Raw genomic sequence first — 26,089 nt, forward strand, 5'->3', positions numbered from 1 at the left:
ACTTCCTTGAAACTAATCTTGACAAGTTAAAAGAGAGATACAATCAAAGTTAACCCATGATTCATGTGTCACAAGACTAGATAAACAGTGGACATTTATCAAGAGGACTGTGGTCATATCCGGATAAACATAATGGAATTTACGACTTTGTTTTGTTACAGAGATAATTAGCATATTCTTTTAGGTAACGGAGAGTCCAAGTCCAAGTCCTGAGGCTCTTTTATCCAGGGATCTGGTTCCCCATTGGTATGCCACTTCTATAGACACCGGGCACAAAGTTCAGAGTCCACTGGGAGAGTGACCATGTGTGTAGCCTAATGTCCGCAGCCTGGCCTAAGATGGAGTCCAGCTCTGCCTGTTTCCTCCTTCAGTTATACACACCTGCCTGGCTCAGACAAGCCTGGGGGGTTTCTACAGGTGCAGCCAGCGCTGTGGATGGCCCGAGGTGTGACGTGTCCCGAGGCTAAGGGTCAGCAGATGGCATGCTGGTTCCCAGCAGAGAGTGACAAGCCCACCTTTGCTGGGAAAGCCAGGCCATTTCTTTAAGTCTATTGCCCATAAACCTTATAGCAACTAAAAAAGAAATTATATTCAGAAGCCAACCACCCAAACACAGCCATTTAGGTTTCCCTGAGGTTCCTCTCAGTCTATCTATTTGTGTGCAATCTTTGTCCTTGTACAGTTTCCTGCTCTACTCCCCCTCCCTCACTAAGTTCACGTAATGTCATGAAAAGCTTTTTTCCTTTTCACTGATTATATCATGTTTCATTGAATTATATACATATAGCTCCTTGTTGTGGGACATTTGATTTTTCAGTTTCTAACCATTATAGATTTTATTGCCATAAAGCAACTTTCTTCCATATTTTCCCATTTTCTTCTGAATTAATTTTCTTTAGATAAATTCTCAGGAATGGAGTGAGCAAGCTGACATTTTTAGGCTCTTGGTGTCCTCACCAAGGACAGTCTTGGTTAACCAGTATGACCTGCAACTTGGGAATATCCCATCTTGTGGCAGCCTTGCCAACCCTGGGGCATTTGTTTTAAAGCAGGATTTGGTATTTATTGTCTTTCTCTCTATGTATATTGAATATATATATATATATATATTTGTTTTGTATATATATATATATATTGTGTGTATATATAGTTTTTGGGGTGAAGGAGCCATGCTGTACTTCATATTGCATCTTGGTTCCCAGACCAGGGATCCAACCCATGCCCCCTGTGGTGGAAGTGTGGCGTCCTAACCACTGGACAGCTAGGGAATCCCCAAGTCCTTTATAGTTACAATGATGTTTGGGGAGTGTTTTTTGTTTTGGTCATTTTAATTGGCATTTCTGTCATTGCTGGGGAAGTTGTCTGTTACTATCTGTAGAACCCTAGGAGTTGGGATCTAGGATGTTCTTGAGTTGTCGCTGTTTCTCCAAGCAGGTCATGGTCATTTCTCCAACCATGGTTAGCAAGCAATCACATGCCGTCTTCTTGTGAGCCATCACCGCCTATAACATCCCTTGTCATACTAGTACTCCTGTGGTCTGCTTGAGCTGCTCTGTTTGTGAAGTTCTGTCTGTTCATAGTTTCCTCCTTAACTCTCAAGCTGTCTCACTGTCTCAGGGTGCCAATCTGTGGTGCTAGGGATTGCTAAGACAGTGTCTCAGCCTTGTGTGAGCAGGGTCTGAGAGGAGGACCTTCCAGGAGAGAAGGGCTTTTCATGGACTTTAAAAATATATTTAATTATTTATTTGGCTGCATCAGGTCTTTGTTGCGGCACTTGGGATCTTCATTGTGGCACACGGGATCTCTCACTGCGTTGCATGGACTCTCTGGATGTGGCTCACAGGCTTTAGTTGCTCTACCACATGTGGAATCTTAGTTCCCTGACCAGGGATCGAACCTGTGTCCCCTGCATTGCAAGGCGGATTCTTTAACACTGGACCACCAGGGAAGTGCCTTTCCGTGTGCTTGTGTGTGTGACCTTGGTGACCACTGTTGAGCTGCTCAGGAGCCTTCAGCCTTCTGGTCCTCACTGTGCCCTACTAGGTTCATGGGTTTGCCTGATACTTAAACACAGGTGTCAGAGCCCATCTGTTGATGCTTGCAGATTTTGTGGATGGAGTTACCTCTCAGCATTGTTGTCTGGTGCAGGGCTTCCTCCTGCTTCCTGCTGAAATGGCCAGTGCTCAGAGGGCATCCCAGCCCTGATTTAAGTCCCCTTCAGCTGTTATTACCCCATCCATGATGACCGGTGCTGCAGCCATTTCTCATAGGACTGATGAAAGCAGGGGTGGGAAGGATTTAGCTATCCGTATAAATTAGCTTCCCCTGAAGGAGGGCATGGCAACCCACTTCAGTATTCTTGGCTGGAGAATCCCATGGACAGAGGAGCCTAGCGGGCTACAGTCCATGGGGTCACAAAGAGTTGGACACAACTGAGTGACTTAGCACAGTACAGCATATAAGTTGACTTCTGTAGGGTGTAAAGAATATTTTCAAACTCTTAAGAAATTAACTCATGTCACATGTGGAGCTGGCTTTGAAAAATGTAGGTCTGCTCTGGAAGGTTTGGGCAGCCCTCCCATCCCACGCTCCTGACCCCTCTGGGGCCCACTTGACTCCAGGCTGGTGGAAAGTGATACCTCAGTGGGTGCATTGAGTCCTGGGGACTGGGAGCAGAGCAGAGGCCAGGCTGTTAGGTTTTTCTTTTCCTAAGTTAAATTGTTTAGGGATGTGAGAGGAGAGAGGCTTGAGTGGAGGGGGGTGACTCCAGGGCAGAGGCCTTGGAGCTGAGAAACTCTGTGGAGAAACTACATTGTGAGGGTAGCAGTTGGGTTGAAACAAAACCCAGGCTTCTTGATACCCTTGAGAAGACATGCCTGAGAATTGATGCAAGTGTTCCCAGCCTGGGTGTCAGGGCTGGGACCATCACCCCAGCAGGCTCATCAGCCTCCCACTTTCCAAGTCTCTAGGGGCAATTCTCAGGGCCACCATAGCTGTTCCTCTCTTCTTCCAAAGGAGACCATGTCTGTCCGGGTCTCTTGCCCGGATCACACTTTCAGGTAGAGTAGCTGATTACTGGCCCCCAACCCCAAGTCCTCACCCAGCCAGGGCCTTACATCAGTAACTTTGGGTGACAGGACACATCTCCATTATCATATCTTTATGCAGCATTCTGTTCAAGGTAGGAAGGGCAGTATATGCCCGAAGTCACAGCCTCCCACGACCCAGCAAGGCTGCAAGTATGAGAACAAAGGTTGGGCTGGGTCCTGTGTGTTCCCAAGGGACACTGTGGATTGGAAAATTTGCAAAGGACTCCAACAGGTCTCTTGCAAATGCCAAGGTTTCACTTCTCTATGATATAGAATATTCTGTGCCATGTTAGTGTTTTCTTTTAAGTTTTATTTTATTTTATTTTTTGGCCACACCTTGAAGCTTGTGGGAATGGAACCCATGCCCCTGCTTTGGCAACACAGAGTCTTAACCACTGGACTGCCAGTGACGTCTTGCTGTGTTGCTGTTTTAAATGTCTTCTTTCCTTTGTTCTTTTATTCGTCCACCTTCCCTTGAATGTCTTTCTTGCACACAGTGCTGTGAGAGCAAAAGGTAATGCAGCCGGGGAGAGAACCAGCCAGACGCTGGCAGCCCAGGGTGAGAGGGCACTCACATAGCTGGATGGGGATGTCAGGGGACAGCCCAGGGCTTGGGGTGACTTTGAGTTTTCCTTTTCTCAACAGCAGTGATTTTATAACAAGATGCTTAAGCTAAGTTTTAGTTTCAGTTTTTCAAGTTGTATTACTTTGTAGGTGTTGCTGTGTATTCCCTATTGTATCATGGCATGTCCAGTTGTTCTGTTTCTCATGATGCTAAGATTGATGAGTGGATCCATGTATGGATATTTTTAAAGAAAGGAAAAAAGATTTTGAGGCTCTTTAATTAGGATGGACTAGGTGACAGGGCATGAATGATTCCCCAAATGGACAGAAGCCATTAAAAGATCATCTGAGGTCTCTTAAGGTTTAGTGGTTGAGAGTCATTCTGCTTGGGTTTGAATCTTGATTCTACCACTTACTGACTGTTTGACCTTGGACAAGTAACTTAACCTCTCTGAGCCTGTCTCTTCAACTGTGAGATAACAAAATAATAATCCTTTAGCTCATAGGGTGTTGTGATGATTAAATGAGATAATGTGCAAAAAGTATATATAATGCTCCAAGTATTCAATGACTATCAATTACCATTATTATGTTGCTACTGTTACAAAAACACAGGTTCTGAGGCCTTGCTGCTGGAGAATCTAATTTGGTAGGGTCTGTGGTAGGACCTGAAAATGTGCATGTTCAACAAGTTTTCCAGGTGATCCTGAGTTCCTGGATCCCCTGGCCCTGATCCCTTCCTGAGATCTTTTCCTTGGGTGAGCATTGACTATGTCCCAGTTCCTGAGATGTGCCGGCTAGATACTTCAGCATGTGTCAAAGGCCAAACATGCCCAGTAGGACTGCCAGATTGAGCAAATAAAAACCTCCCATTTTGTCTGGCAACCCTAAATCCCAAATTCAGGTAAAACTGTAAACTAGTCTTTACAAGGGAGGTTCTTTTTGCTCTGTTGGTCTCTCTTCCTGCCACATCAACCATAACATACTGGAAAGTGGAGTGTGAGGACCAAAGCAGTATTTTAGAGTTTTGAAAGATGAATATAAAGGATAGATCTCAATGGTTAAGGTAGGGATATGCCTTTGAAGAGGTCATGCCTTCTATAAAGTCACAGAAAGGGGCTTTGTGAACAATCATGGTCAGTCTGTCCATTTTGCAGGTGAGGAAACTGAGGCCTGCCTAGAGTAGGTGGGTCAGGGAGTTGTCCAAAGCCAGGAGCAGGGCTGGACTGGAAACTAAGTCTTCATTTTCTGGCCCAGCATATGTTCCTCTTTGTTATCCCACATAGCACTTGTTTCTGTCCTCGGTCACCTCAGTCACATGGCGGGAGAGCACTCAGGGTAACCAGGGACTGAGCCTCGAGTGTTAGCAGAGCCCCTTTTGCTGTCACCTGAGGGTTCCACCTCTTGTGATCCAAAGGGAACACAGCAAATAGAAATAGTAGCAAAGTCAGTCTCTGTGCTGGCTGGACTGAGCCCGAGAGGTGGGTGAGGGGGTTCTGCCCTGCAGAGTGCCTGGGGGCTGGGGCGGGGGCAGGGGCTTGGGCTTCTGGCACATGGGACTGACTGGGGCTGGGCCCTCCCTACCGGTGTCTTGCAGAGTGTCCGGAGGAGAGCTCTTCGACTTCCTGGCCCAGAAGGAATCCCTGAGTGAGGAGGAGGCCACCAGCTTCATTAAGCAGATCCTGGAAGGGGTGAACTACCTTCATGCCAAGAAAATCGCTCACTTTGATCTCAAGGTCAGTGACGGGGGGAAGGGAAAAGAGTCAGTTCAGGAAGAATGGACCCAGTCTCTGCAAATGTCATTGCCAGGAGGGGTCAGCACTCACTTGACCTTCCTCCCTCATCTTACAGTTGAAGACTCTGAGCTCCTGGAAAAGAAATGATGGCCCAGGAGTGTCCCTGTCCTGAGTTTCACTCCACAGATCAGGTCTCATTCATGTAGGGGCTGATGGCAAGAAGCTTCTGAATCAGACTACAGATACCTTATGTCTTTCAGGGGACACTTGGGGTGTAATTTTTAAATAAGTGAGCCAAGGACAGGAAATGTGAAACAAAACCCATTTCATAAGACTGAACTTTTCAGTAACCAAGAGCTCATTCCCAAGCCAGCAGAGCTAGATGCCTTCAGATGAGTACTGCTGAGGTTGCCTGGCGCTCTGGACCCAGCACAGCGACCAGCATCCCTTGACCAGAGGTTGGAAATCATAGAGCCCAGTGACCACTGGCTGCATTCCCCCACCCCACCCCTTCCTGTAGCCATGAAATTGCTTCCAGGGGCCACTGATCATTTGTGGTCACTGGCGTTCAGGGTTGAGTAATTCCATGGTGACCACATAGAACTTCACAAAGCAAGAGTGCGGTCAGAGTCAAAGAATTGGTTACCATAGTAGCTGAGCTCAGGTTCATAGACTGTTGAGCCTTTACAGACAGGTGAAGCATAAAGATCCTCCAACCTGTGATCAGGGGGACCCACTTAGTGGGAGGAGACCCACTCATTTTGCTATGCAGAAATTCCTGTCGTGTCTCAACCATTGTGCTGAGTGCCTGGGTGTTGCTACAGGTACAAAAGCAACTCAGGACTTCTCTGAGCTTAGTTCCTCTTTTCCAGGAACTTGTGCAGGAATCAGAAAAGAGAGATCAATAACTCTTAAGTGCTGTTGTAGAGGGAAGTACATGGGAACTGGGCATCTAAATAAGAAAGCATCTAAGTCAGACTCTGGTGTCTAAGAGGACTTCTTGGAAGAGGTGGTATTTGAGTTGAATTTTGAAGGATTATCAGGCATCATCAGAGGGGAAGGGCCTTCTAAGGAAGAGAGGTCAGCAGATACATAGTCCTGAAATAGCATTCAGCGTAGTTCAAGCAAAGGTTGAATGTGCTGAATGGAGAACCTGGAGGAGAGCAGGAGGCAGAGTCAGGGTATGGGAACTAAGCCGAGGAATTTGAACTTTACTCTTAGAGATACAGGACCAGGTGAGCAGGGAGGTGAAGAGAGCAGATGGGTATTTCAGAAAGATCCCTCTGAATGGGAGCACAGATTGAATGGGGACAGTAATCTGGGTGAGATGTGGCAAGTGCCAAATTAATTTGAGGAGGGATGGATTCAAGATCTTTTACGGTTGCTCTGAAGATTGATTAGGTACCTAGTTAGATGTGGGAGATGAGGGGGAAGGCCGAGTCCAGGAAAACGCCCAAGCACTGGCTTGGGGTCCGGCCCAGAGAGGGTTTGGCGTGCCTAGGGTCTCACTGGCTGCACCAGGGTATGGGCTCACATCCCACCCATGGATTCCAGCCCAGTTCTTACTCTGCCCTGTGGGGTGTCCTGCTGTGAGCCTCCCCTCCTTAGTCTAATTGTCGCAGTATCTTGAATTCCTCCAACAGAAGCTATCTTGCAGAGTCTCGCTCGGGTGTCACAGAGTACAAATCAGGGTCATCAAGGAGTGTGTGGCCTGGGCTGGCCTTTGGACCTCAGGATGATAATACACCAAGCAGGAAATGGGCTACCTGGATTCACCTGTGACTTCTTCCTGGTAATGCTGTGGATAGTTGATTTATATTCTGTGTCTTTTCTGGCTCCAGGAGGTCCAGATGGGGTCCTTTAACACAAATGATAATGCTTAGCCGTCAGAGTTGTAGAAATGAGACAGAAGCAGGATTAAGTGCTGGATACTAGATAGATGCTCTGTAATAGTAGCTGGTATTGTTATTTCCCTTCCCATAACAGAGGAAAAGAAAACACAGCTCTTGTTTTGGGCCCTGCTAGAGTAGGAAAACAAAGCCTGCTGCTGCTGCTGCTGCTGCTGCTAAGTCTCTTCAGTCATGTCCGACTCTGTGCGACCCCATGGACTGCAGCCTACCAGGCTTCTCCGTCCATGGGATTTTCCAGGCAAGAGTACTGGAGTGGGGTGCCATTGCCTTCTTCGACAAAGCCTGCTAGTGCAGTTCAAAGTTGCCCAGCAGAGAGCTGAGCGTGGTTGTTAGGTGGGGTTGCTGGTGGGGGATTCTTGTCTGGCTCCTGGGCTCAATCTGGACATTTTCCACCACCTGGAGACAGTCTGGGTTTCTCCTGGATGCGTGTAGGGTGAAGATGCTGGTAACCCCCACCCTGCCTCCTATCCTTAGCATTGTGTGGACTCTGAGCCTTCTGACTCCCCTCCCATGGGTCCCTTGGCCCAGGCCCAGCTGGGTAGCCTCAGAAGTGATGAGTAGCTGGAACTCAGTGGGATTACCTCATGATTGACTAGACTACCCGGAGCGAGAATGTGAGTTCCCCTTGGCTGGAACTTCCTGCCACTAGGGGGGCTCGTGTAGGAGTTCCAGCTGGTGGCTTAGAGGGGACTTCCTGATTCCATGTTGTTTCTCACCATATACGATTCATTTTATATGAACACATTTCTCTTGCTGATTTTCCTTCTCCATGAGGGTTCTTGGCCTTCCCCTCCTCTTGTATTCTGTTACTTCTTGCCAAGTGAATCAGGCTATCTTGGCCACCCCATGAATTCAGTCACCATGTTATCTCCACACCCCTGCTCATGAGCTGTTCTCCACGCTCACCTTCCAGCTGGAAGGAACAGGTGATGGGCGAGGGTCAGCTCTCTGGCTGGCCTTTGGAACAGGAATGACCTCTCCTCCCATGTCAGCCATTGTGCTAGTGCCAGGGATGGTGAGACTCTATTCTTGCTTATGATATACTCCCAGCCTTGTGGCAGAGAGCAGATAAATGGAAAGATTGATGTACAGTAAACAGTCTTGGTGAAAACCGATCATGGCATGTTATTGCCTGGAAATCTGTGATGCATCCTTGTCACCCATAGGACAAATGAACCTATCCTTAGCAAGGCATTCAGGCCTGTCTTGTACTGCCCGAGCCCCGGTTCTGGCCTCATCCCCCCTCCCCACTCCAGAACACGAGCCCCAGGCACCAAGATGACAGATAAATGCTCTGTCTCCCCTCCCCTCCCTGACAAAGCCTGCTAGTGCAGTTCACAGTTGCCCAGTAGAGAGCTGAGTGTGATTGTTAGGTGGGGTTGCTGGTGGGGGTTTCTTGTCTGGCTCCTCTGCTCTGTTCATGCTCTGTTCCCCTCCCCTGCTCTGTTCATGCTGTGCACATCCAGGAAGCTACTAGTCTTCCTTTTCTCTGCCCTCGGGCTTCCTGCTCATCCTCCAGGTCCAACAGTAATGCCGTTTCCTCTGCGAAGCCTTTCCCATGCTTTGCCATCTCCCAGAGCGTAACGAAGAGCTAGCCTGCTTCCTTGCTTCTGTTTCCCCTTGTACAGACTTCCACTGGGAGCATTTATTCCTGTGCATGACTTTCTGCTCTTGTCTCTAGTGCAGTGCCTGACACATGAGTTACTCAGTGTTGGATGAATGAGTGAATGAAGGAATGAATGCTTTAACAAGACAGATGCACACGTGGATAGCACCTGGAAAAGGCAGAAGAGGTTGTGGGCAGTTTTCAATTCCATGACATGACATTTATTGAGGGACTGTTTGTATTATTCATTAAGGGCAGGGTGACAAACATCAATATGATATGGCATCTGCCTTACAAGAACCCACCCTCTACGGGTAGATGGCCGCAGTGAGACTGGTGGCGAGGCCATCTGGAATAAAAGCTAACCACAATTCTCACCAAGAGACACTCACTTCCAATGGGTAAGCTCTCTGCCTACGCAGAATGAACACCACCTTGATGTGTGTTATAAACCCACCGTGGACAGGCCTGCTGGCCTGAGTAGTAGAGGGGTGCAGGTGGATGATGTTGCCCTGGATGTGACGCTGGGCTGACTGCCCTCATCCTGGGTAGCACCCAAGGTACCATCTGGAGGATGAATACCAGAAAATGTGGCTCAACCCCACCCAGGAACCTCACCTTGGTATGTGACCCCATACCAATAAAGGCCTTGCAGAGGGTGTTTCTGTGTGGTTTTCTGTATATTTTGGATTTGGGAGTTTCCTCTCTGAGTATGGGTGTGTCTCCCCTATTCTTCCCCATAGCCAACCTCAGAATTCAGAAATGAATGGTGGTTCTCAGATCTGATGTGTATTTTAGGCAATGAGAACACACCATGAGAACTGAATGAAATTGTATATGAACCAGGAACCCAGAGCTGTGAAGGGACTTTTTGATTTACATAAACAGTGTTAGGAGGAGTGAATTCCTGAGCAACATACTCCAACAATCTAAATCTATGCCCTGATCATCTTTTGAGCTGTCTTTATGTTCATGATGCGTTGGTTCTGTTCATCAAGCTTTCATAAGAATGATACTATGCGTGTGTGCGTGCGAAGTTACTTTGGTCACGTCGACTCTTTGCAACCCTATGGACTATAGCCCACCAGGCTCCTCTGTCCTTGGGATTCTCCAGCAAGAATACTGGAGTGGGTGCTATTTCCTTCTCCAGGGGCTCCTCCCAACTCAGAGACCGAACCCATGTCTCTTAAGTCTCCTACATTGGCAGGAGGGTTCTTTACCACTAGTGCCACCTGGGAAGCTAGTGGTACTAGCTTAATAGAGCTTATTTATTAGAATTTCACCAATGTGCTTTTATTTTTATTTATTGATTTTGGCCATGTTGTATGGCTTGTGGGATCTTAGTTCCCTGACCAGAGATTGAACCTGGGCCCCTATAGTGAAAGCGGCAAGTCCTAACCACTGGACCACTTGGGAATTTCCACTAATAATGCTTTAAATGTACATGATACTTTCTAGAGTACAGCATGCTTACACATCTCTCCTCTCATTTGATTCTCATGGCTACCCACTGAGGTAAAAGGTGTTTTTACTTTTTATACATAAAGCACTTGAGATTAAAAGAGGTTAAATTACTTGTCCAAGACCACACAGGTATTAAATGACAGGGCTAGTACTTGAACTTCTGGAGAAGAGAATGGCAACCCACTCCAGTATTCTTGCCTGGAGGATTCCATGGACAGAAGAGCATGGTGGTCTACAGTCTATGGGGTCGCAGAGTCGGGGACATGACTGAGTTTTTAACACACAGTACTTGAACTTAGTCAGTGAGGAGACACTAACAAAGCTGAGTGTCACCAGCTTTTGTTTCACTAGATTTTAGCAGGGCAAATTTTGTACTTGCCTGCGTCATGCCTTTTACATGTAGTTAATCCAAAGGTCTATGCTGTGCCATAAGTTTGTCCTTTGCACAGTTAAGTTTTCTTCTGTTTACATTGTTTTTTCTTTCTAATAGATTATTCCTCATATACTTAAAAAATCAATCTGTGCTCTATTAATTGCTATAAAATGTGCATGCATTTGAAAGTAGATCTTGTAAGAGTAAGATGATATCCATACTAAAACCTTGGAGCATAAAACAGAGGTGAGACTTGGCAGTTTTTTAAACGATTTGTTGTATTTATTTATTTTTGACTGTGCTGGGTCTTTGTTGCTATGCATGGGCTTTCTCTAGCTGCAGCGAGCAGGGTCTACTCTCTAGTTGTGGTGCATGAGCTGCTTCTCATTGCAGTGGCTTCTCTCGTGGTGGAGCACAGGCTCTTCGCACGTGAACTTCAGTAGTCGCAACTTGTGGGCTCATTAGTTGTGGTGCATAGTTACTCTGCGGCTTGTGGGGTCTTGCCAGACCAGGAATCGAATCTGTGTCCCCCTCATTGGCAGGCAGATGCTCAACCACTGGACCACCAGGGAAGTCCAAGACTTGACGGTTTTGACTGTCAAGATAGGTTAGGGTGAGATTGAAAAGGTTTAGGGCAGACCAAGAAGTTGGTATAGGCAGTCACAGCCGTGGAAGACTTTCCTGTCAATTTTTTTTATTATTATTATGAAAACATTTCAAAGCATTTGAAGAAACTAAGAATACAACGGGCACCATTATGTCTTCCTCCTCTATTCAACATTTGGCCACATTTGCTTTACCTCTTTCTTTAAAACAGAAAAATATATTTTTATATTTGTATTTATATAAAAGCATCATTGGGCTTTCCTGGTGGCTCAGTGGGTAAAGAATCCACCTGCAATGTGGGAGACCCAGGTTTGATCCCTGGGTTGGGAAGATCCCCTGGAGAAGGAAATGGCAACCCACTCCAGTACTCTTGCCTGGAGAATCCCCATGGACAGAGGAGCCTGGCAGCTACAGTCCATGGGGTCAGAAAGAGTCAGACACGACTGAAAGACTAAGCACAGAGCAAAAGCTTTATATATACATATACGTGTGTCTAAAGTATCTTTAATAAACATTTAAGAATAAATAGTAAAATATATGTAATTTAAAGAATTATGGTATAATTTGAAAGAAAATTCTAGCTATATTGACCCTTTACTCTAAATACTTCAATAAGCATCTCTCAAGATTAAATTCAGTCTCTTACCAACCCATAATGCCATTATCACACTTAAAAAAATTAACAGTAATTTGTGGAAGACCTTTAATTGGTAGAGAAACATTATTCTATTTCTGATTTAAAAAGCAAATTCTCCTGGCAGAGGAGAGAGAATAAATAGGAGAGAGTGAGCCAGTTGGAAGTAATGATAAGAATGTGGGAAAGAGGTGAACCAAAGTTCTTCTGTAAGCATCTTTTAAATGAAATTGATGGTTGTTTATGCTCTTATAAAAAGTAATAAGTCATAGAAAATACAGAAACATACAAAGAAGTTGCCTACAGACTCCCTACTCCAAAATAATCACTATTAACTTTTTGGTGTATCTTCTCCAGCTTTTTATGAACAGTGTGTGTGTGTATGTGCGTGAGAACTGTACAACCTTTACAATCTTCCCTCCTGCTTTTTTCACTCTATATTCAACTCAAGCAGCACACGTTTGCTCTGTAATGATTTATTTTGCTATTGAGACTTCTATGTAAGTCTCCCCTGATTTCCTTAACCATTGGGTGTGTTCCAAGGATGGACCTTGTTTCCTGGTCCTCATACCCAAAGCGTGGTTTGTGCCCCAGCCTCAGCATGTGCCCCCATGAGCTCTTCCTCTCATGAAGCCCCAGGTATCAGCCTGGGAGCCTGGACCTTTAGTAATGCATGTTGGCTGCTTCATCAACTACTATGAGGCCACCCTCGAGTGATCTGAGAAGTGAAGTGAGGACACTGAGCTCCGAAATGATTGAGGAAGGAAACCAAATGTGGCAAAAAATTAACTATGGAGAGCCATTATTGAAAGAGTTGAAATTTGGTGGTAAATGGGGAGCATTAAACCAGCCAACTGCTTCCTATAAGATACAGCAAGAGGCCACATGGGAAGCAGAAAGAGAAGCGGATTGTGGGTAGAGCCTGCATTTGAGTCTCAGCGCTGCTAGGGGATATTGGGCAGGTCATGGGCTGACCTTTCCTGGCCTTGAAAGTGGAGATAATATTGCCCCTCACTTCCTCACCTGGGAGAGGAGTGAGGGGCCAGGGAGAAGTCAGTATTTCTGAAAGGGTCCTGCAAACTCCAACACTCATTACAAGTGATGGCTGTGAATTTTAACTAGCCTCCCTATGAGGCCATGTTTCTCCCTATTCCTCTCTTTCCTCCAAAGGGATTCATCAAAGGAGGTGGGCATAGAGAAACCCAAGAGGGGAATGAATAAGGTGGTGTGTTCCAGCCAGTAGGCTGGGCAGATTCCCAGGGCGGGCAGGACACTGGGTGTGAAGTTGGTCTGACTTGGAGTAAATACCATGATCCCTGTTTTAGAGATGAGGACACTAAGAGAAAAATGCAGTGCCCTCCTCCTCTTTGGTCCTTGTTACTTTTGTCATCACTGTTAGGTGCTCAGAGACCCCTGCTGCTGCCGGGTCCCCATCGCCCTCCTCTCTGGGTCCCTGCCCAGGCCTGATCTCCACTGAAGTATCATGTGTTCAAATAGTACCTTTTAGGTTCCATTCCCATCTCCACCATCAGCCCTCCCTCTGAGCTGATCTCACTAGGAGTGAAAGAATCTGATTCTGGAAGTGGTGAACGGTGGTGCAGACAGCAGGTATCTTGGCACTAAAATCCCTCAGTGAAAACCTAGCAGCAGCACTTGGTAGTTGTGTGGCCTTGAAGCAGTTACTTAACTTCTCTGATCCTCGGTTTCCTCACCTGGGAAACTGGTGAGGAATTTAGTAGTTTAGGAATTAGTAAAATTTAGGAATTAGTAAAACAGTAATTTAGTCTATTCAGATTCTGTGCAGTGGTTTTCTGGTAATAGCTGGACTCCAGTAAACAAATATATGTAGACACACACTAGATTACTATAAATTCTACTGATATAAAGGTTTATAATATAATTTACAAGTATAAAATATATAACATTTTATTTTGTTAACTTCACAAAATAAATTGATTCTCATAGAACACTTAGTTAGTTGTATCTGTAGCCAACCTATGGATGCAGCAGACAGATGAGTGTCGTTTCCAACAGGATTGTTGGTTGGTATTTTTGTTTATGTTAATAAGTAAAGTGAAAGTGAAGCAATGAATCCTGCTTGTGCATTGGAACTTCACAACTTCAGTGATGTGAGTGGCTTCTTTGCTGAATTGGATAATAATTTCTGAATATTAAAAAATATTTCCTCAGTTTTCTCTGCTAGCACAAAATAATAGCTAGAGACACAGCACACATAAGTTTAATCTGTTATTAAGTGATCTTTAGCACTTCCTAAGTCTAGAATCAAGAATTCAAGTCCTGATTTGTATTGTCTGCCAGTTTCTGTGGTGTAAATATACCTGCTGTGGTCAATTTCAAGGTACCAATATTGCTGACACTGACTAGAACTGGGAAGAGGGGTGCAGTAACCTACCATGATGTAGTAACATACCATGATCTCTAATCAGAGAGAAAAGGCATTAAATAACTTCAAGAACATAAAAGATAATAAAATGTAGTAGTAATTAGAAGCAATAAGTTTTACGTGTTTTAAATATAATTTAATTAAATATATTTCCATAATTTAATTTTTAATATTAAAACAATATTCTTACGTGGCTCAGTTTAACACCTGGCTCACAAAATTCCTGCAAATTTAGCAGCAGTCTCTCATGAGCCAGTAGGCACCAGCTCTAGCCTACCTTAAGCTCTCTGAGACCCTGGAGGTGAAAGCATTTTGTAAACAGGACAGTGCTATATGCAGGCTGATTGTTGTGGTAACGGCAGTGGTGTAACAGTAATGGTGCAGCCACCATTTATTAAGGGCTGTAGTAAACATGCAGGCTCATCTCTGAGTGCTCTGCTTGTGTTTATCTACTCCTTTAATCCACAAGACAGACCCTATGAGAAAGGTTCCATGGTCCTGGCCATTGTATAGAAAGGGGAGGTTCCTCAAGGGCTCTTAGGGCCTCCTGAGAACCCAGTAGCATGTTAATATTTCTGTTTTGTGGATGAGGGGCCAAGTGGTGACTCAACCGCCAAGGTCACACAGCTAGCCTGGGGCAGAAGTGGAGTTCAAACCCAATTCTGTCTAAGAGAGGCCTTCTCTAATGTTGGTTCCCCAAACACTGAGCATCCTGATTTTGACTTCCTTGCAGAACTTGCTTTAGAAAAGCAATTCTGGAGCCTCACTCCCAGTGAGTTGATTTAATTGGTTTGGTCTTTTTTAACACAGTCTCCAGTAGATTCCAGTGGGTAACTAGCTCAGATGGGGCCCCCAAAGCACAGCTTGGGGCTCAGAATGTCTGAATTGAGACCCAGATTCTTCCCTGGCTAGATGGAGGCACTGGGCATTCACAGCTGGGTGGCCTTGAGGATCTAATAAGGTGATGTGTGGGAAGAACTCATGGCAAATGCTAGTTGTCGTGTAGCACAGACCAAAGAACCAGAGGTCAAGTTGCCAACACCCACTGGATCATTGAAAAAGCAAAGGAATTCCTAAAAACATCTACTTGTGCTTCATTGACTATGCTAAAGCCTTTGTGTGGATCACAAAAAACTGTGGAAAATTCTTAAAGAGAAGGAAATGCCAGACCACCTTATCTGCCTCCCGAGAAACCTGTATTCAGGACAAGAAGCAATAGTTAGAACCAGACATGGAACCAAGGACTGGTTCCAAATTGGGAAAGGAGTACATCAAGGCTCTATATTGTCACCCTGCTTATTTAACTTATATGCAGAGTACATCATGTGAAATACTAGGTTGGATGAAGCACAAGCCAGAATCAAGATTGCTGGGAGAAATATCAATAACCTCAGATATGCAGATGATACCACCCTAATGGCAGAAAGTGAAGAGAAACGAAAGAGCCTCTTGATGAAGGTGAAAGAGGAGAGTGAAAAAGCTGGCTGAAAACTCAACATTCAAAAAACTAAGATCATGGCATCTGGTCCCATCACTTCATGGCAAATAGATGGAGAAAAAGTGGAAACAGTGACAGATTTCATTTTCTTGGGCTCCAAAGTCACTGCGGATGATGACTGCAGCCATGAAATTAAGACACTTGCACCTTGGAAGAAAAGCTATGACAAACCTAGACAGCATATTGAAAAGCAGAGACATCACTTTGCTGACAAAGCTCTGTATAGTCAAAATTATGGTTTTTCCAATAGTCATGTACAGATGTGAGAGTTGGACCATAAATAAGGCTGAGGACTGAAGAATTGATGCTTTCAAACTGTGGTGCTGGAGAAGACTCTTGAGAGTCCTTTGTACAGCAAGGAGATCAAGCCAGTCAATCCTAAAGGAAATCAACCCTGAATGTTCACTGGAAGGACAAATGATGCAGCTGAGCTCCAATTCTTTGACCACCTGATGCGAAGAGCTGACTTTGGAAAAGACCCTGATGCTGGGAAAAGCTGGGGGCAAGAGGAGAAGCGGGCCACAGAGGATGAGATGTTTGGATGGCATCACCAACTCAAAGGACATGAGAGAGCAAACTCCAGGAGATAGTGAAAGACAGGGAAGCCTGGTGTGCCGCAGTCTGTGGGGTCACAAAGAGTCAGACACGACTTAGTGACTGAACAGCAACAGCAACAGGCCACTTCATGTGTCTTATTTGATCCTGTTAGTAACCCTCTTGAGGTAGGTTTTTGGTTATTTCTGATTCACAAGTGAGAAGTCTGAGGCTGATAGAGCTTCAGTAACTTGCCCAGTGTTAGACTGCTGGTAAATGGCAAAACTGGCATTCAAAGCCAGTTTCTAAGTCTCTATCTATGTTGATTCCCTAAAAACAGGTTGTGCAAGAGACGTGCATGTGACTGCATTGGTTCATTCAAACCTGCATCCCATCAGCCATTCCTGAGCACCTACTACATGGCAGCCCCTCTTGGGTAGAGCAATGGAAGAGAGAGACGAAGCCCCCATCCTCCCTGTGGGGCCACGGATACTGGGGAGGGGAAATATAAGAGGCAATTGTAGTGCAGTTGGTTCTCTGCCAGAGGCATGTCCACATACCATGCAGGCCCTTGGGTCTAGTTGTTGGGTCTACAACAACTAGCTCTGTATGTTGATGGGGGTGGGAGGGTGGGGGTCGTCACAAGAGAGGTTCCAGCAGGGAAGTGTTGGAGCTAGGTGATGAGCAGAGGGGAAGAAGCTTGTCAGAAAGGCATTCTTGCAGAGTGAATTGCAGGTTGGGGTAAGGGTGATGATAATCAGCCAGGATGTAGCACAGTGTATGCAGGCCAGAGGTGGGAGGGCCTTGAATGCCGGATGAAGACAGACTCGGGCCTGGGGCGCACTGGAGCCTGGTGGGGAGGGGCTATCTGTGGTCTCATCTGCAGTGTGCCATGGAGTGATGGGACTGGATGCCATGATCTTAGTTTTTTGAATGTTGAATTTTAAGGCAGGGTTTTGCTCTCCTGTTTCACCTTCATCAAGAGACTCTTTAGTTCCTCTTCACTTTCTGCCATTAGGCTGGTGTCATCTGCTTATCTGAGGTTATTGATATTTCTCCCAGTAATCTTGATTCCGGCTTGTGCTTCATCCAGCCTGGCATTTCACAAATTTCCCTAAATTACCAAAGTAAATGAGTATATGGGGTCTCCCAGGTAGCTTAGTGGTAAAGAATCCGCCTGCCAATGCAGGAGATGTGGGTTTGATCCTTGGGTCAGGAAGAACTCCTGGAGAAGGAAATGGCAACCCACTCCAGCGTTCTTGCCTGGGAAGTCCCTTGGACAGAGGGGCCTGGTGGGCTATGACTCTACAGTCTATGACGTCGTAAAAGTCAAATATAACTTACTGACTAAACAGCAGCACCAACAAATGAATATAGATTGATTTTATATCACCTCCTTTGTTGTTCACAATAAGACTTACTGTTAATGACATTGACAGGACTTATATGGTGTTTTGATTTTAAAGAAAACTGATCAAGATGGTCTCTAAGGTCTCTTTAGCCATAATAGGTTGTGATTTTTCCCCATCATGAAAAACATTTGTCTCAGTAGTGAATAAGGATATGAGAATTAGATCAGGTGCTCCAGTGTTCTCTGAAGAGTAGACAAATCTTTATCATATAGCATGATTTAGTTACCACAATATTTGCAATAATTTTGTGGGTTTGTCTCAAAAACTCTGGTTCTTGTAGGTTAGCTCATTTGAGCAAGTGAGTGCAGCGGGACCCAGAGGGATAGCTTAACCAGTGGTGTACTTGAAAATAAATTTATCAAGATAATAGTAAATGAGAAAATGATGATACTGAAAACTGTATATCGTGAACCCATTTTTATGAAATATGCAATAAAAATAAATTTCCAGCCTTGGTGGGTATGTGTGTTGTGAAAAATTTCATGGGTATAGAGAAAAATATGGAAGAAAGTACACTAGATTAAAGTGACTTTCTTTTGGGGTGGGGCAGGGAGTAAGTTTAGATAATGATTTGGGAGGAAAAGGCAGAGTACAGGGGAGAGATTTTGGAGCAAAACATGTATGAGATCTCATCTGCGTAAAATTCTAGGTATGTGTTTATAAAAAAATAATGAGAATACCCCCTGTAGACTTTCCTCATGTGACCAAAAAAAAAAAAAAAGAAAAAATCCTTGTAACTTAAGCCATCATTTTAGCAAAGAGTGTGAAGATGTGTCCCAAGTCTTTGATGTTGGAAACAGGACTGGACTTTCATCTCTAGGCTCTGGAGTTCATTGTATATTCCACCTCACTTATCTAAATGTTTTGCTTTCAATGTATTTTTTTCCTAGTTGAAAATCTACATTTCTGAAGGAACCCACTCAACAGAGGAAGATAGTAAGTAAATTTTGAACCATTATTAGAAAACAGCTTTATATAGTACTTTATCTTGGATATTAGGTTCTTCCACCAGCCAAGCATCTACTGGGTCATATGCAAGAGTACAAAATCAGCTACTAGCTTTTCCTTGAGAAGAAATTAATTTTTTCAGTGGAATGCTGGGTGGACTAGAATTAAGCCCTGTGGATATTGACTGGTTTAGTCCAGGGGCCACACATCTGTAAAGAATGTGCAGCTCGCTGGAGAGGGTGTGGAGAAAAGGGAACCCTCTTACACTGTTGGTGGGAATGCAAACTAGTACAGCCGCTATGGAAAACAGTGTGGAGATTTCTTAAAAAAGTGGAAATAGAACTGCCACATGACCCAGCAATACCACTCTTGGGCATACACACTGAGGAAACCAGATCTGAAAGAGACATGTGCACCCCAATGTTCATCGCAGCACTGTTTATAATTGCCAGGACATGGAAGCAACCTAGATGCCCATCAGCAGACGAATGGATAAGGAAGCTGTGGTACATATACACCATGGAATATTACTCAGCTGTTAAAAAGAATTCATTTGAATCAGTTCTAATGAGATGTATGAAACTGGAGCCCATTATACAGAGTGAAGTAAGCCTGAAAGATAAAGATCATTAGAGCATCCTAACACATATATATGGAATTTAGAAAGATGGTAATGATAACCCTATATGCAAAACAGAAAAAGAGACACAGATGTACAGAACAGACTTTCGGACTCTGTGGGAGAAGGCGAGGGTGGAATGTTTCGAGAGAACAGCATGTATATTATCTATGGTGAAACAGATCACCGGTCCAGGTGGGATGCATGAGACAGGTGCTTGGGCCAGGTGCACTGGGAGGACCCAGGGGAATCGGGTGGGAGGGGAGGTGGGAGGGGGGATCGGGATGGGGAATACGTGTAACTCCATGGCTGATTCATGTCAATGTATGACAAAACCCACTGCAATGTTGCGAAGTAATGAGCCTCCAACTAATAAAAATAATTGAAAAAAAAGAATGTGCAGCTCTGGCAACCTTGACATACAGACTCTGAGGAGAGCTTTGCCTCTTTTCTTTGGTGGCAGGGGAGAGAGCTGTATGTTTGAAGCTGAAATCAAAGGTCCAGAGAATAAAGCGTTAGGGAATCTTGGGGTAGGGGTTGTCTTTGTGAGTTTGGATTAATGTATTATATTGAATTTTTTTTTTTTTTTTTTTGGCCATATTCTGTGGCATGTGGGATCTTAGTTCCCCGACCAGGGGTCGAACTACAGCGCCCCCTGCAGTGCAAGCATGGAGTCTTCCTGGGTTAATGTATTAAACTGGGAGTAAAGAACCCCCCCCCCCCTTTTTTTTTTGAGAAGCTTTTTAATATAAAGACTCTCTGGCCTACAGAGAGAAACAAGGTGGCAACCACTTAAAAACAGCAGAGATGGAATTCAGGAAAAGCAAAACTGAAATTACAGGAAATTTTTTTTCTCTTTAAGTCTTCCTTTCAAAACTTACAAATATTTAGCCAATATCTGCATTAAGTTTTCAAGGAGTTGAATTCCATTTTAACAAACTAATAAAAATAGTATCTGTTGCTGTATATTGACAGAGTTATGCTAACTTGTGTGTGTGTGTTTTGTAGTCAACAAGCAGATAAATGACAAGGAGCGAGTGGCGGCTGCCATGGAGAATCCCAGCTTACGGGAAATCGTGGAACAGTGTGTCCTGGAACCTGACTGATAGCTGTTTTAGAGCCACTGAAGTATAATCATTTGATATATTTGTTTAAAGTCTTTGTAAAATGTAAAAAATTCATGTTTAATACATAGGTGATTTGTACCTCAGAGCATTTTTTTAAATGATGATTTCCAAGCAAGATTTAATTATAAGGTAGTACCTAGTTTGTTCAATGTCTAACATTCTCAGGATTTGTAATCCTTAAATAATCAGACAAAAATATTTTCTAGTTACTGTGTGTAAGATGAGTTGCAATTTTTCTGATGCCCGTTCTGATGCTTTTCATGTCAAAATATTTACTGTGCCCAAGTGTATTCAATTTAAACCAGTACACTGTAAAATAAATAAAACAGATGATTCTTGTACACACATTAGAATGTTTTTATTTAATTGTAAATTTCAGTGTAAACACTCAAAGATACTTCCATACCTTTATTTTCTGATTGTTATGTAGAATCAGAGATAGGAGAGCTAAGGCTTCCCTGGTGGTCTCGTGGTTAAGAATTCCTCTGCCAACACAGGGACACAGGTTCGATCCCTGGTCTGGGAAGATTCCACATGCCATGGACCAACTAAGCCAGTGTTCTGCAACTACTGAAGCCCACACTCTTAGAGCTAGTGCTCCATAACAGGAGAAGGCAGGGCAATGAGAAGCCTGCACACTGCAATGAAGAGTAGCCCCTGCTCGAGGCCACTAGAGAAAGCCCATGTGCAGCAATAAAGACCCAGTACAGCCATAAATGAATGAATGAATCAATTAATATTTTAAAAATTTATTTCAAAAAAAAAGAACTAAAAAGAGTCCTTAAGACCAGGCCTGGGACCTGCTTTCCTTCAAGAAGAATTCTGGATACATTTATAAATAAGAAACAAACGGGAAGAGGGCCAGAACTGCTCGAGGTTTCAAGCCTGAAGCAAGCTCAAGTTAGCAAAGAGCTGATGCCATTTTTTTCTTAAATAACATTATTTGGTTTTTGTTTTTTAAGACTTTTTTTTTTTTTTAATGTAGACATGTTTAAAGTCTTTATTGAATTTGTTGCAGTATTGCTTCTGTGTTATCTTTTGGCTTTTCGGTTACAAAGCATGTGGGACCTTAGCTCGCTGACCAGTGATCGAACCTGCACCCCCTGTATTGGAAGCTGCTGCTACTGCTGCTGTTAAGTTGCTTCAGTCGTGTCTGACTCTGTGCGACCCCATGGACTGCAGCCTACCAGGCTCCTCCGTCCATGGGATTTTCCAGGCAAGAGTACTGGAGTGGGTTGCCATTGCTTTCTCCATGTATTGGAAGACAAAGTCTTAACCCATGGACCACCAGGGAAGTCCCAAGTTTGTAGTTTTGACTCTTAGATGTGACTAGATACTTTAGTGCCATGAGATTGCATGGTTAAAAGTGATAGGATGACATACTCAGACAGAAGTCATATGTCTGTCCCAGTCTTCACCATGGGCAGAGAAAGATCAGGCCTTCTCAACAGTTTCAATGGATTGTTGTTGTTTAGTCTCCAAGTTGTGTCGAACTCTTTTGCAACCCCGTGGACTGTAGCTCACCAGGCTCCTCTGTCCATGGGATTTTCCAGGCAAGCATACTGGAGTGGGTTACCACTTCCTCCTCCAGAAGATCTTCCCAACCCAGGGACTGAAGCCTTGTCTCCTGCATCAGTGGGCAGAATCTTTACCACTGAGCCTTCAGGGGAGACGTCAAAGGATTAATGGGGGTGGGGGACAAAAATAAAACCAGTTCTGACACAACATCCTTTACAGAAATCTTGTTGAAACAATCTTGGCTTCTGCTGAGGCTCTGCACTGTGGGATGGTCACAGCAGAGCTTTATCCCCGCGATGTTGAGATGATTAAAAGTTGCTGCTGCCAGAGAAACCACTGACATTGTGGCATCAGTGCACCAGATTTGTGGAAATTTCACTGTCGATTCTTGATCTTTTGCTGTGAAAGTTCTCACTGGCTCCTCTCTTTCTTCCAGATCTTTAAAAATCTGTCACCCAGCATACATAAATATTAGTAATATTGCTGATTTTTAGTCACTATGTAATCACTTGTTTCTAAATTACAAAATCAGAGACTTCCCTGTTGGTCCAGTGATTAAGACTCTGCACTTCCACTGCAAGGGGTGCAAGTTCAGTTCCTGGTCAGGGAACTAGCTCCCACATGCCTCAGGGTATGGTCAAATAAATAAATAAATTACAAATCCACCAGGAAAGGTCCTTAGGACCAATGCTAAGTTTCCAGTTTCATGGTATTCTGGGATCCAAGGCAAGAGCTAATAGTACCTAGTGTATACCCTGTCCCATATTCTGCCACCGCTTGCATACATGTGCACACAAACATGCTTCTTGACCAGCTGTCAGCTTCTGAAAGAACTGACAAGCTTCTGAGTGGGCTCTGGGGCTCACGGACCAGAGTCAAATACATGTTGATACCCAAGTACTGACCAAGTACTTGATGCTCTGGGAACCCCAGGAAGCCTTATCTAGGGCTTCCAGAGTAGGGCTCTTTCTGTCTTCTTCTAATGAGACCCTGGTACATGAAACTCTCATTGTCAGTTTCAGGTGGCTGGGGTTGATTGAAATCAGAGGTCCCTAGTGTATGCTCTCACCAATTCATGCGCTTACTCAGGGGTGCTCTCATCCACAGATATTTAGTGAGCACTTTTTAAGTTTCAGGCACTGTCCTAAATGCTAAGGATTCAGAGATGGATCAGCCACTGTCTGTCCTCCTAGAGTTCGTACTATTGACTCCTGCCTTTGATCCCTCTCCCTTGCAGGCAGTGAGTGATGCCAACTGTCTTGTCTAGTGTCTGACCTTGTCCTAGCTAGGTAGGTATGGAGGTTGGTCAACCAGAACCAAAGACAAGATCGTCCCCCTAAGGAACTGCCTGACAAGGAAACCACTGATGATACAGCCAGAAGTGAGTCTCTGCTGCAGGCACCCCCATCCTGCTGCCCTGCTGCACTTCAAAGTTAGCTGTAACTCTCTGCGACTGTCAGAATGTGGTCTTTTTTATCTGTGCTATTTTGTGTGACTCACTCCAACTACAGTGTACGAGATGGGGTCTCTAGTGGTCCCAAGTCCCATGTCTAAGCCCTGGCTGCCAGGGAGGTGAGAGAATGGAGCATATGACTTGTATGAGGAGTCTGGCTATCTCCAGCAAGACTTGCATGGTAGGAATTGCCCAACTACATCAAGAAGATTAATTCAGTCCAATAACTAATGTCCACTTCAGTTCAGTCGCTCAGTCGTGTCCAACTCTTTGCGACCCCATGAACTGCAGCACACCAGGCCTCCCTATCCATCACCAACTGCCGGAGTCTACCCAAACCCCTTCCATTGAGTTGGTGATGCCATCCAACCATCTCATCCTCTGTCGTCCCCTTCTCCTCCTGCCCTCAAACCTTCCCAGCATGAGGGTCTTTGCAAATGAGTCAGCTCTTTGCATCAGGTAGCCAAAGTATTGGAGTTTCAAGTTCAACATCAGTCCTTCCAATGAACACCCAGGACTAATCTGTTGGATCTCCTTGCAGTCCAAGAGACTCAAGAGTCTTCTCCAACACCACAGTTCAAAAGCATCAATTATTCGGCACTCAGCTGTCTTTATAGTTCAACTCTCACATCCATACATGACCACTGGAAAAACCATAGCCTTGACTAGATGGACCTTGGTGCACAAGGTAATGTCTCTGCTTTTTAATACGTTGTCTAGGTTGGTCATAACTTTCCTTCCAAGGAGTAAGTGTCTTTTAATTTCATGGCTGCAGTCACCATCTGCAGGGATTTTGGAGCCCAGAAAAATAGAGTCAGCCACTGTTTCCATTGTTTCCCCATCTATTTGCCATGACGTGATGGGACCAGATGCCATGATCTTAGTTTTCTGAATGTTGAGCTTTAAGCCGAGTTTTTCTACTCTCCTGTTTCACTTTCATCAAGAGGCTCTTTAGTTCTTCTTCACTTTCTGCCATAAGGGTGGTGTCACCTGCACATCTGAGGTTATTGATATTTCTCCCAGCAATCTTGATTCCAGCTTGTGCTTCCTCCAGCCCAGCATTTTTCATGATGTACTCTGCATATAACTTAAAAAAGCAGGGTGACAACATAGAGCCTTTACGTACTCCTTTTCCTATTTGGAATCATGTTGTTGGAACATGTTGGAACATGTTCCATGTCCAATTCTAACTGTTGCTTCCTGACAACCATACAGGTTTCTCAAGGGACAGGTCAGGTAGTCTGGTATTTCCATCTCCTTCAGAATTTTCCACAGTTTATTGTGATCCACACAAAGGCTTTGGCATAGTCATTAAAGCAGAAATAGATGTATTTCTGAAACTCTCTTGCTTTTTCAATGATCCAGCAGATGTTGGCAATTTGATCACTGGTTCCTCTGCCTTTTCTAAAACCAGCTTGAACATCTGGTGTTTTACCCGGATCACAGAATCCCACCAAACAACACAGGAGCCGCGGGTCGATGCAAAAGCAGTGAGGAACTTTATTACAAGCTCGAGCAGGGACTCTCTTCACACAATGGCAAAGGAGTCCCCCGTGAAACAGGCAAATCATTTTTATACTGTATAGCAGGGGAAGCGGGAAGGGAAGCTTAAGGGGATTGGTTAATTCTTCAACTAAGGGTGTCGTGTTAGCTACTGACTGGTGGGTTAGAGTAAGGGGGGAGGGGCTTTCCTGTCCTCCCCTGACTGACTCATTGAGTTTCTTTCTCTTTAAATATCATTTTCTCTCCTCGGGAGGGGGTTTTACTCAAAATGGCGCTGCTATCCTAAAATGGAGTCATTTGGGTTTCACATTTCCCCCTCTTCTAGTTTCTATGGAAGGCCCAATCATGGGTCTTCTACAGAGTCAACTATATCATCTGTGGAGACAGTCGAATATTGAGATCTGATTAACATTAGGTGGACAGTATTAAATCTACCATTATAAGGGGCTCTGTAGGTGGAGACATGTCGGCTATGGGAGGAGTGTGTGGAGTAGGCCCAGTATCCCGACCTTGGTTCTGGGAGGGAGGTTTTGGGGTTACCACCTGGGAGGAAGGTTTTGGGGCTATCACCTGGTTTGGTCCCAAAGCTACCTTGGGGGTCAAGTAGAGTGGTCCCGTCTTTAATTTAAGTTCAAATCGGACTCCATTGTCAAACCCAGTCTTATAAAGACCTAGGCCCCAGGCTCGGCCTACATCCCACCTGGTAAACTTTTTCCCTTTATCTGTGAACTTAATCTATAATGGAAAACATTGTCCAGGTTTAGCCGATATTCCCCGAGATCTGCATTTTGGGGTATTCTGGGGTAATTTTATCTAAATGAGGTCATTGCCAGGATTGATGGGCCAAGGGACCGTTTCCGAGGTTTCACATCCCCAAGCGGCGCAATAAAAAAAGTCAACTCCCCCACATTTTTCAATTTGGTTCCGATCCCTTCCCCCCACTGGGCAGACATAGACAGGCACTTGTTGTAAATACTGTGGGCCCTTACCCTCACAGTTACGGGTGAATAAGTCATAGGAGCCATGCACAAAAAAGTTGGTCAGTTGGCTGGGACCATGGAAGCCGTTACTGTTGGTCGCCAGGACGCAAA

At 44.7% G+C, this 26,089-nt stretch overlaps 1 protein-coding gene across 1 annotated transcript in view; it reads left to right on the forward strand.

The window, feature by feature from the left end:
* The window catches only part of LOC136172620 (death-associated protein kinase 2-like), an 87,104-nt gene extending 66,233 nt beyond the window's left edge, over positions 1-20,871 (forward strand). Inside the window, exons 5-7 of the mRNA XM_065942030.1 lie at positions 5,251-5,389; positions 18,721-18,766; positions 20,406-20,871. Of these exons, the coding sequence (XP_065798102.1) occupies positions 5,251-5,389; positions 18,721-18,766; positions 20,406-20,503 (283 nt within the window). The 3' untranslated portion in view covers positions 20,504-20,871. The remainder of the gene's footprint in view (positions 1-5,250; positions 5,390-18,720; positions 18,767-20,405) is intronic.
* Positions 20,872-26,089: the final 5,218 nt, after the last annotated feature.

The sequence above is a fragment of the Muntiacus reevesi genome, chromosome 7, assembly GCF_963930625.1.
Source record: "Muntiacus reevesi chromosome 7, mMunRee1.1, whole genome shotgun sequence".
Lineage (NCBI taxonomy): Eukaryota > Metazoa > Chordata > Mammalia > Artiodactyla > Cervidae > Muntiacus > Muntiacus reevesi.